Below are 12,168 nucleotides of genomic sequence, written 5' to 3' on the forward strand. Positions count from 1 at the left end.
CACCACAACACAGGGTTACTTAAACAAAAGTAGTTTTTAATTATAATTGAACAAGAAAACAGAATTAAACTTTAACTTATTACTTAACCTACTTACTAAACGTAATTACTTAATTCCCCCCCCCCCCCCTCTAATATTAAGCGCAGATGTGTGCAATGTATATATAAGATTAGAAAAGTTATTTGGATCACGGTCCAATCTCACTGGTCGCAGGCAATTCTTGTACTGTGCATAGAAGTTAGCATTAACAAAATTCACCAGGGTTTGGTGCTTAACAGGCAAATGGTTACCACTCAGGAGGGTTCTTGCTGGTTTTCAGAGAGATTCCTTTTCCAGGACATCCACAACTGATTCCTTCTCAATCAGTCTTGCTGACGAAACTTGCCCCCTTCAGGGTTCTCCAGATGATCCTCTTTCTTTTAGACCGCCAGTCTTCTACGTTGACCAGGCAGCCTTCCAAAGTTTGTCATCTTGTCCTTCAAGAACTGATTTTTGTGTCTCTCCTTTCTATTTTCCACCCTCCCTCTCTGAGAGCAAAACTCTTCTCTGCCTGCAAAGATCACATGCTCTCCCAGGCAAGCTGTTGTCGATACTTTGTTGCCTCTTGCAAAAAGCATTCTGCAAAAATCCTGCAAATATTCTGTGTTTTAAAATGTGTGTGTGCAAACTGCTCCAACAATTCCTCCCAAACCACCTCTAAATACTCGGTCACAGGAAAATTTTATGTAGATGCAACATAAATTAATTTCTTTCTACTGCCTCATCCAATGAAGACAAACCTATTCTACATCTTTTTCTATTTATTTGTGTGGCTACTTTGAAGAAGATTGTGATGTGTACTAGCAGATTCCACTTTACATCAATCCTTTCAATGTTCTGCCATTAATCATACAGATTACTGCTATATTTGAACTCACAAAGAGTAACACGTCACATTGTCCAGATTGAACTTCAGCTGCTATTTCTCTGCCCAGATCTATAACTGATTTAATTTCTTGTGTATTCTTTGGTTGCCCTCCACAGTTCCTCCAAACTTAGACTCAACTTCAAGCTGACGAACTAACTACTTTTTCATCCAAGTCATAAATGGTAGAAATTATTGTGATCCAGATAATCTACTATCCAGCAAGATAGTATTCACTGTGGAACTGGAGAGAAAATAGGCAAATTCGAGTGGTCCAGCTCCTTCCTGAGTTAGGAGTTGATTTGCCTTAATTTCATTAAGGTAGGCAAGAAAGCCCCCAGCTGATAGACACAAGGGAAAGTCACCTTACGCGTCTTGAGTACTGGTATGATTGGGGTCCTTTAGAAGCAGATAGGGAGTTCAGATTGAGACAGTGAGAAATTGAAAATTTTTGAAAACACACCAGCCAATTGGTCCATGCAGGTTTTAAGGACGTGCTGAGATACACTGTCTGGGATGCATGCTTTTGACATGAGCCTCAGAAACTGTGAATACAGAATAACAAGTGTCTGTGCAGCTTGTGAGAGTATTGTAGACAGCACTTTCCTCATATCCTAATTTCAAAGTATCATTTTCCAAAGCATGAGCCACGATATCCCAAATTTAGATCTCTTTAATCCAATAAATCAAACTCTGAGGCTGTTACTTTATGTAGTTTTAATTCATTGATAGAACAATTAAACATTTTGCATAGCTTCGCAACAAGACTTTCATAATGGCGAATAACGATAAAAGCATGAAATAGAGATACAAAAGAAAAAGAAACTTTTCTTGTGTTCACACTTCCTTCACATCTTGTAGAATGAGAACCAGCACTTAGCCTGGGTAGATATTATGACCTATTACAACATAGTCACTATAGTAACACCACAATCAATAGTTCTCTTAAAGAGACAGGCACAAAATTAACTAAAAATCAAAAACACAAGATTTTAACCTTTACAAGTATATCCTCATTGCCCCTCTTGACATGAGCACACAAGGCACTGAATTGGTCCCAAAGAGATGATCCTATCTCATTTGGTTTATAGGATGTGATGGCATGCAAGGACTGTTACAGCTGCCAAGAATCCATTAAGCTGTCTTTTTGCATTGGTAATTACCTTCCAGAGGTTGATCCTTCACTTCTGTATGTCTCGGAATTGCTTGAACTGAATGGCGCAGATCTGATCTTCAGCAGGTTGTAAGCCTTGTTGCAAAAACACACCAAAATGCTGGAGGAACTCAACTGGTCTTTCAGCATCCATAGGAGACCAAGATGTACTGCCAAAGTTTCAGGCCTGAGTCCTCTTCAAGTAATAAGCAGAATGAGCGAAAAACAAACATCTCAAAATACAGACAGTAGGGATTTACAAATTGGATTGTAACACGAGTTTAACCTGCCAATTTGCCAGGCCAATTAATGGGTAGAATTTTAAAAAACTGCATTTCTAGGCAAACCAACCTGGAGGTGGATGGCCAACCACTGTACATACACTGAGTAGCTGCTGCTGGTCAACTTGTAAGCAATCATGGCTGCATTGGTAGAAAATGACATCAGTGCTTGTGTGCAATGGTTGTCTTCCTTACCCATAAACCCTCACACTGCTGGAACATGAGAGCAGTTCCAGCAGTGTGGAGGATTATAGGTAAGAAGGACAGCCATTGCTCCTGCCCCAACCCGTTCCCCGCCGGCCCACTCTGCTCCCAACAGCCCATGCCATTCCCTGCTAGCCCAACGGTGTTTGCCCTCCACCCCCCCCCCCCCCCGTCTCCGACAGTGTTCCTCCCCTGGCCCCGACAGCGTTCTGACTCCGTCCTTGACCCGGTGCCAACAGCCCTACCTCAGCCACTTACCTGCGGGGCCTCGGTGACATGGTGAGTGCATGACATATCACTCACCATGTCACTTTTAGAGGCACCCTTAAATTTCCTGGTCGCTGTTTGACTGGGCAATTTAGAGTCCAGTGCATAAGGGGCTGTAGGGGCATGCTACGTGGGTAGGATACATGGGGCCCGAGCAGCCCCAGTTTGTAAACATCTAGTGCTAGCTGACAGAGGAATCCAGACCAACAAAAGGTGTTAATTGGATATGATAAGGGGAGAGGTAAGGATTGATTATGTCTGTGTGAAAGGAGACAGGGAGAAAGGAGTGAGACAGAGCTGGGGGAAGGTGACAGGGGAAGAAGTGGGGTGGGGGAGGGTAGTTTAACGAATGCCAGCGAAGTCAATATTAATGCCATTTGGTTGGAGGGTGCCCAGTCAGAAGATGAGGTATTGTTCCTCCAATTTGCGGGTAGTCTCAGTGTGGCAGTGCATGAGACAGTGGACAGACATGTCAGCAAAGGAATGTGATGGGGAACTGAAATGAGGGGCCAATGGCTATTGCAGTGGACAGAACCAAGGTGCTTAACAAAGAGATCTCCCAATCTGGGCCCAGTCTCTCCAATGTAGAGGAGACCACAACGGGAGCATCGGATGCAGGGGGTTATCTACTAAAATGGTTTCTTGCACCATTCTCAAGAAATCGGAAAAGTATAAGACACCACAAGGAGCAATAGAAATCCCATTTGGAAACAAAATCACTTTGGTGCTTGGAAATGGAAACTTTCACACAATCACTGTCATTCTGGATCTGTAGTTCCGCAGCGACAGCAGGCGGTCACGCCCCTCTGAACTGAACTTATTATCATCCAGGCTGAAAGAAAGAATATACAGAAAAGGACAGCCTTGATATTTCAATAATTACAAAAACATTATCCTCAAAAAATGTAAATCTACTGATATTCGCAGAAACACTCACTCAATAATTTTCAAGCTGCTGCAGTTCCTTGTGAGGGTTCGGAATTTTTCAACAGATTGGTCTGTAAAGAAGTTAGATGAAAGGTTCAGCTTCCTCAATGAGCAGACTCCAGAGAGACCAGAGACAAGATCTTCAGCACATGAATCATGAAGGTAATTTTTCCATAACCTGTGGATCAGAGAAAGAAATAACAGGAAATGAGGTATTTACCAGTGTTCATTTACACTACCACGAATAACAATTTATTACGACTCTTGCACTTACTGTAGTGTTTGTATTTTAGAGTTTGAGTTGTTCTTCAAAGCCTCACACAGCAATTTCATGCCGTGATCTTCTAGTTTATTACCACCCAGGTCCAAAACCTTCAGTGTGCAGCTTATACTGAGCACAGATGCAACATCACTGGCACAAGAAGCTGTGAGCTTAGCTGAGCAAAGACTGGGGATCACAAATGACAATAAAGAAAACCATATTTCAGTGTAAATCCCCAGGGTCCATTAAAAGATGGTGATAATAAACATGAAATTATTGAATAACATTTAGCATTAGCAAACTTGTAATTATGATTTAACAAACTGGTACTTACTGCAATTGCTCTAGCCTTTGGTTAGGTTTCTTCAGAGCTTCAGAGAGTGCTTTCAGCCCTGAATCCCCCAGGTTATTACAACTTAAGTTCAGAGATCTCAGTGACTGGTACTCACTGATAGTGGTAGCAAGGTCCTTCATGCAGCAAGCAGAGAGATTGTTATTTTCCAGACTGTCAGTCAAGGATTGTGGAGGAAGGACAACCCATGAAAACGATTAAAGGAGAAATGGGAAATGAGAGCAAGATTCACTATCAGTGGAATTTATATATTGGCACCACTAACATTGTTACTCCGACAAATTATCAACATTTGATACTAATATATGTCAATAACCTAAATGTTCAGTACTGGACAGCCAATCATTATGAAGATGCAAAATGATACATTTGGTACTCACCCCAATTCCTGTATGTTCTTCAGATCCTTGAAGAATTGTCGCACCCCAGCATCACCCAACTCATTATTCCCCAGATACAGAGATATCAGTGACTGGTTTGTACTGAGGGCAGAGGAAAGATCATTGATGCAAGCAGCTGTGAAACTGTTAGCATTCAGTCTGAAAATGAGGGAGAGGAATGAACAGAAACAAAAATAATTACCTAATACACAAAGTGCATTTTCCAATAACTGGTTAATAGCAAAACAATTTTGCAGAATCAGGTACACACCTCAGGTATTGTATTTTACTGTCTGGGTTCTTCAAGAAAACAGACAGATTTTTCATCCCTGCATCTTCTAATTTGTTATTACTCAGGTCCAGTTCCAGCAGTGATTGATTTTTACTGAGAGCAGAGGAGAGATCTCCAGTACAATCAGCTGTAAGGTTGTTAACATTCAGCCTGAAGGATCAGTAACCAAGAGAGAACACAAAGAAAGAATCAATATAAATCCCGAGGGTATGCTAATAATCTTATTAATTACTCTAATATTTGTCTGCATACATGGTGGAGAGGGTCAGAACCTTTAAATGAACGCGAGTCCGCATTTCAGAAGACCTTTCCTGGATGTTGTCAGATACTCTCACACTTTTATAGGTGCACTGTGGAAAGTCCATGACTTCACAGCCTAGTTTGGCAATTCAAGTGACCCTATTACCCTTCCTTTAGGCAAAATGAACAGGAGGCCGAAGACTTGGTCCTCAAGGATCAAGTACAATTTCTTTCCAACAGCTCTGAGGATCTCCTTGTTACACTAATCATGGACTGCTCCAACACTACAAATGGTCTGTTTACTCGATTGCAAGTCGCTTTTTTGTACTGAGATTACTGTGGATATTTCTGTCATCTGTATTTATTGTCTCTTCTAATTAAGTTTACTTTGATCATTTTTTGTGTACCTGCACAGCTGTAGCAAGTAGGAATTTTGGTGCATATGCATTGACAAACATATGTACTGCATATTATGCAATTAATATTAATTGTTTACCCAATTATTACAAGCACATTAAATCTCAGTATTACTTACATCAGTTGCTGTATTTTACAGTTAGGCTCCTTTAGGACAGCAGACAGCAGTTTCACTCCTGAATCTCCAAATTTATTGTCCCTCAGTCTGCAAGCACATTGAGAAACATTTTGAATCAAACAATTGATCTACTACAGTTTCTGTAATTTTATATTTAACCTCAGGGTATTACTGTCAGATCTTTCAGTCAAAACACAAAGAAATGCTGGAGGAACTCAGCTAGTCTCGCAGTGTCCTTAGGACGTAAAGATATATTACCAGCATTTCAGGCCTGTGTCCTTCTTCAAGGAATAAGCGAAGAACTGGAAGGCATCAGAATAAAGACTGAAGACTGGAATCCAGGCTGACAAAAGGTGTTAATTGGATAGGATAAGAGGAGAGGTGAGAATTGATTTTGGCTCTGTGAAAGGAGACAGAAGAGAAAGAGAGAGAGAGAACTGGCGAAAGGCGACAGGAAAGAAATGGGGGGGGCTTTAAAATGGAAACTGAAGTTGATGTTCATGCCATCTGGGTGGGAGTGCCCAGATGGGAGACGAGGTGTTGTTCCTCCATTTTGAGGGTGGTTTCAGTCTGGCAATGCCTGAGAACATGGACAGACATGTCTGCAAGGGAATGGAATGGGGAATTGAAATAAGTGGCCACGCTAGTGCAGCAGTCACACCTGATGTGCTCAACAAAGCAATCTCCCAGTCTATGCTCAGTCCTGCCGACATGGAGGAGACCATAACAGGAGCACTCGATATAGTAGATGACCTCTGCAGATTCACAAGTGAAATGTTATTTCACCTGGAAGGGCTGTTTGGGGCCCCAAATTGTGGTGTAAGGGGAACATGTGGGCACAAGTGGAGCATCTGTGGTTACAGGGGTAAGTGTTAAGGGGTCGAATTGTGGGGAGGGGCAAGTGGACAAGAGAGTCATGAAGGGAGCAAGGGGAGGAAAGGGGAATATTTCTCGAGTAGTGGGATCATGTAGTAGGTGGAGAAGGATATGTTGGACACAAAGACTGGTGGGGGTGGGGTGTAAGTGACGACAAGGGGAATCCTGTCCTTGTGGCATATGTGGGCAGAGGGGCCAGTGGAGATGTGAAGGTAATGGTGGATATGTGGATGAGGGCTGTTGATGGTAGTAGAGGGAAAGTTCATGTTCTCAGGCATCACTGATGATGTGGCATGGAAGGCCTCATCCTGGGAACAGATGCAACTGAGACATAGAAATTTAGAGAAGGGAATGGAGAATAGAGAGAAGGGATCTTTCAGTCAATCCATCTGAATTCTTAGGTGGCTAGGACACAACAATAAATATTCTCACTGAACGCTTTCATTGACTTTCCAAATGTCTTTCAAACTAATCTTATTCCCGATGACTGGATTTATTCCCCTGGTGCTCAGGAGTCTCACCATGTACAGGAAATTTCTCACTTATTTGCTTCTTCAAATCTGGATTTTATGGAGGAGATGGGAAATGTTTCCATGAATTGGATGTTAGCATAATTCACCCTGCAATTTACACATTAACTTGCAGAAAATTTCAGGGGAAATTATGCAAGATGCCACAAGGTGAAAAGGTGCTTAATGCTGCTCTTACACATCGATTACAATTAAATCAATCTTACTGAAATGATAACTGTTTATCGTCCCCTCACAAGGAGCAATTCTCAGCACTCTCATCCTTTGGGAACCACAAAATGACCTCTGGATGCGGGTTATATTTTGTGAAATCAGCTTCTCTCCTTTTTAACGGAATTGCTTGATGCTGTTTATACTATGAATCAACTGCACATTGATACACTGTCAACCCAATTTTCAGTTTGAGACAAATAAATAAATACCTCAACACTTCACATTTATGCAGTCCACGTCCCAGCCACTGGAGTCCATCATATTGAATGGAGCAATTTTGCAGGTCAAGTTCTTTTATTGTGTCACATAACTCAATGACATTAGTCAAGACAGCACAGTCAATGGGATTCATTTGCAGTCCACTGAATGTAACTTTTTTCACTAATCCAACAGTGGATTTAACAAGTGGGCGATTCTGAGACTCGAACAAATAGTGGAACAAGTTCAGGAGGTTCCTTTTACTGGCTTTGGAGTTCGTGTTTACAAGCTGTTTATGAACTTCTTCACCTATCCAGTCAATAACTTGTATGATCTTTTCTGAAGGAAATTCTCCCAAGAACTCTTCAAGGAGCTGATTTGATTGTGAGGAGAAGCCAGCGAGAAATCTGAGAAGTAATTCGTATCGCTGATCTTCCTCCCTGTGGGCTTTCTCGAAGAGCTTCTTCATATCCTCAGGACTTGCGGTTAGGAATTGTGCGAGTGCTGCCACAAACTCTTGGATTGTGAGGTGTGGGAATGTGTATACCACACTCTGGGTAGTATCATCTCTCTCTAAAAGCTCCATCACAAACCCAGACAAGAACTGGGAAGGTTGCAGATTGTATTTGATCAAATCTCCTTCTTTAAACACAATGTTCTTCTCAGAGATTCCTTCAAAGGCCATCTCACCTATCTTCAGCATTACATCCCTCTCCTTCTTAAAACTGTGGTTTTTCAGGATGTTGCAGATATAACAGGAATATAATTCAGTGATGGTTTTTGGAATGCGATGCAATTTTTTGCCTTTCATGAAGAAAGGGCCCAGAGTTTGACCAAGGATCCAGCAATAAGAAGGGTTGAAGCTCATAGTGTACAGAATCTGGTTCTCTTCCACATGCTTGAAAAGAGCTGCTGCCGCTGTCTGATCTTCAAAAATCTTGTTAAAATATTCCTTCCGCTCTTCATGATCAAATCCCAGGATTTCAGCCCAGACATCTATCTCAGCCCTTTCCAATAAATTTAATGCAGTTGGGCGACTGGTCACCAACACTGAACATCCTGGGAGTAGCTTTCGTTGTATTAAACCATACACAATGTCAGACACCGCACACCAACACTCTGGATCTGTGCACATGTACTTTGGCTCTGTGTTTCTTCGATTGTCTGCAAAATCAATTCTTGTGTTGTATTCATCTAAACCATCAAATATAAACAATATTTCTTCTGGAAATTTCCAGATTTCCCTCAGGAGATGTTGAAGGTAGGGATATTGATCCAGAATCAGTTCTTGCAGGTTGACTCTGCAATTAATATCATTCAAATCACGGAATTTGAAAGAGAACACAAATTGGAATTTATGGTATATTTTTCCAGTGGCCCAGTCATGAACAATCTTTTGTACCATTGTTGTTTTTCCAATCCCTGGAACTCCAATCACAGCAGTTGAACTCCCAAATTTGGATTTACTCCGGGAAAAACTGCTGCAGAACAATTTATCAGTTTGGATTAATTCTAGCTCTTTCTGTAGATGCTTCTCTCTCCAAACTTCATGCTCTTGGCCTCTTGCCAATAGTTCATGTTCTACAAGTTTCAAATCTCGAATGGTTGAAACGACTGTAAGCTGAGCATATCGATCAACCAGCTGGAATATCTTCACTGCCTCATTTGCCTGAATTGTCTTCATTCTCAGTTTTTCAGTTTTTTTCCTGAGCTCTTCCTTGTGTTTCTTTTGAATATCTTCAATAGAATAAAGCAGTTCATAATATTAGTTTAAATTGAGAAAGTCACTAATCATTAACATGGTTGCAAGAAATAAATTAACAGCTTAATTGCAGTGTAAAAAGTAAACATCAGTTTATAGCAATTTTTTTGACAGTGCTCAAGAATTGAAACAACTTTTCAAATCCTCACTTGATTACATGATGTCTAATGATAATGGTATATTTGTTCATGATATTTTAAACAGCCTGATCATTATTTAATCCTTTTTTTGGTAGTAATGTTCAGGTGAATATTTCAGACAACAGCTGGAAGAATGAGTTCTATCAATGTCACGGGAAAGTTAGACAGTGAATGTACTTGTATCTTATTGCTTTAGACATTTGGGCAGGTTATCTCGTGCATTAAGAGAGATCTCTAAAAAAGGCCAGGTTGCCCACTGGTGGTCCATTGACTGTTACGGTTAGAAGAATAGAACACTACAGCATGGAAAAAGGCCCTTCAGCCCATCTAGTCCATGCTAAACAACTATTCTACCTTGTTCTGTTAACCTGCACCCCGACCATAACCCTCCAGATCCTTCCTATCCATGCACATATTCACATTTTTCATAAATTTCAAAAATCAAGACCACTTTCACCACTTCAGCCGGCAACTCATTCCACATTTTCACCACTTACTGCGCAGTTTACCCTAGTTCCAATTTAAACATCTCATCTTTCACCCTTCTCCCATGTCTTCTAGTTCTTGTCTCATCTAACCTTAGTGAAAAAAGCCTGCCTGCATTTCCTCCATCTAGATCCCTCATAATCTTGTGTACCTAAATGTTTCTTTTATTACTTAGTGCACTGGAAGGCAAAGATAATCAACCAACATGATTTCTCATCAGGTTTCCTATAGCAAGGAACATCTACTTGCACCTCTGTAATATCATCCATTTTTTGCTCTTCCTTTGATGCTCAAATCACATTCCGTTCCTTCAACTCAGCTTTTGGTCAGTTGCTCTCCCAGCATTTTGCATGAGCTTGAGTTTGCCTGTGTTTGCAAAGCCCATATCCAAACTTACCCTGGAGAAAGGAGTTTGATTGGGGATTTAAGGGAAAATGGTTTTATTACAACTTCAACTTGCAACCACGGATATTGGAATCAGAAACATTTTAGAGACATTTATTCAGGTACTTAAAATATACAAGGCATGGAAAAACACAAACCAAGTGCAGGGAAATAGAACTATTATGTATGTGGTTAAAAAGATTGACATGGATGTGATGGCCAAAGGACCTGCTTCTGTGCTGTGACACTGTAATTGGAGTATACTGTCCACTAACCCTGATGAGTACAATTCCAAAATAAAGCTCAAGATGCTTGACCATCCAGGATATCCTGTCACCATCCTAAACAGTAACTGATGGACAGTCATGGCAGGGTATACCATTCAGAAAACGCAAGAACTCAGGTGGACCATGAGCTGACAAACAGAAGCTCCGATTCCTGCAATTGCATTCATTAAGGAGAAGGAAACAGGCACTTAGGAGTACCAGTACTATCAATTGAAAATCACGAGCCTCATTGCTTGGAAATACATCATTTGTTCCTTTAGCACCCAATAAACCTACTGACCTTCATCCTGCTCTAATTCAGGCATTCTGTGCCTTCTGAATTATCAATTTTTCCTTCTGTTGGCTCAAAACTCTGCCAATTCCCCCCTCCCCTCCACCATCCCCCCCCACTCTCTCCACGACCCCAATTCATTATTCTTTTCCCATTTTTTACAACAGGAATTTTACTGGTCTCACCTCTAAAGTGTATCCACATCAGAAAGCAACGATAAAGAACATTTAAATATTTTTGTCTTATTTCAGGACTCCGGTTTCATGTGGAATATCTTGCAATTCTTGGTTGTAGTTAAAGATTGACCAATATTCTTCAGGTACACAGTGGGACCAGATGGCATTTTAAGGTATTAAGGAGAGAATAGAGTTAATAATAGCCTTGGTTTGCATACAATGTTAATCGAAGTAAGAATTGCAAGAAATAACCACACAACCATAAATAATTCATAATATCCAGTTATATTTTTGCTTCAAACTGTTAAGTCGGTTTCTCTTTCTAGCTGTTGCCTGACTGATGATTATTTCCTGCATTTTCTTCTATTGTCACAATATCTGAATCTTGGAAGAATGGAAACTAGAATTTTTTTTTAAGTGTGATCAAGCAGAGATTTGGTGAAGGCAAAGGGGCCAAATAACTGGGTTCCAAGATTGAGAAATAATATTTTTTCTTGTTTTGAAGGCTTGTATTAAGAGCTACTGCTTATCCAGAAAATTCAGGACAACATTTCAAAGAGTAGACAGGCAATAATGTAGGACAATTTTGAATTGGCAATGGTTGGAGTACTTAAGAACAATCACACCCAGTAGTCAAACAGTGCAAGGCAACAATATGTACTGGGTTCACAGTTCTATTTTTTTTACTTTAAAATCTATTTTCAGGATGCAGTAAAGAGCAGCATTTAATTGGCAATCCCCGACTGTCTTTCAAAAGGCAGTCGTAAACCATCATCCCCTTGAAAGGCTGCAGTTCCTTTGCTAAAAGTCCTCCGCACACCCCCCCCCCCCCCCCCATATGATAACGTAGGGATTTTTAGACCCAGAGATGATGAAAAATTAACATGTTCATGGCAGGATGATGTTCAATTTGAAGCTGAATCTTTAGTCAGTAGTGTCTTCTGTGCTTCCTAGTGTCAGAGGTTGAAGATACAATGGGTGCAGTCAAAACAACCCATGCAATAAAGCACTCTTGCAACCCAGATACAATGAAAATGAAACAAATACA

At 40.7% G+C, this 12,168-nt stretch overlaps 1 protein-coding gene across 7 annotated transcripts in view; it reads right to left on the minus strand.

Moving 5' to 3' along the window:
* Window positions 1-1,606: 1,606 nt before the first annotated feature.
* LOC138764914 (NACHT, LRR and PYD domains-containing protein 3-like) overlaps window positions 1,607-12,168 on the minus strand; it is a 37,509-nt gene continuing 26,947 nt past the window's right edge. For 3 of the 7 annotated variants that reach the window (XM_069941348.1, XM_069941353.1, XM_069941351.1), the window contains 8 exons: window positions 7,626-9,351; window positions 5,798-5,884; window positions 5,002-5,172; window positions 4,731-4,889; window positions 4,333-4,503; window positions 4,011-4,184; window positions 3,747-3,914; window positions 1,607-3,641 (listed from right to left, as the gene is read on the minus strand). In XM_069941348.1, the coding sequence (XP_069797449.1) occupies window positions 3,554-3,641; window positions 3,747-3,914; window positions 4,011-4,184; window positions 4,333-4,503; window positions 4,731-4,889; window positions 5,002-5,172; window positions 5,798-5,884; window positions 7,626-9,351 (2,744 nt within the window). In that variant the 3' untranslated portion in view covers window positions 1,607-3,553. Of the gene's footprint in view, window positions 3,673-3,746; window positions 3,915-4,010; window positions 4,185-4,332; window positions 4,504-4,730; window positions 4,890-5,001; window positions 5,173-5,797; window positions 5,885-7,625; window positions 9,352-11,129; window positions 11,235-12,168 lie in introns of those variants that run through there. The other 4 variants (XM_069941352.1, XM_069941350.1, XM_069941349.1 and 1 more) reach the window with 4 other exon arrangements.

Source organism: Narcine bancroftii, chromosome 5 (genome assembly GCF_036971445.1).
Source record: "Narcine bancroftii isolate sNarBan1 chromosome 5, sNarBan1.hap1, whole genome shotgun sequence".
NCBI lineage: Eukaryota > Metazoa > Chordata > Chondrichthyes > Torpediniformes > Narcinidae > Narcine > Narcine bancroftii.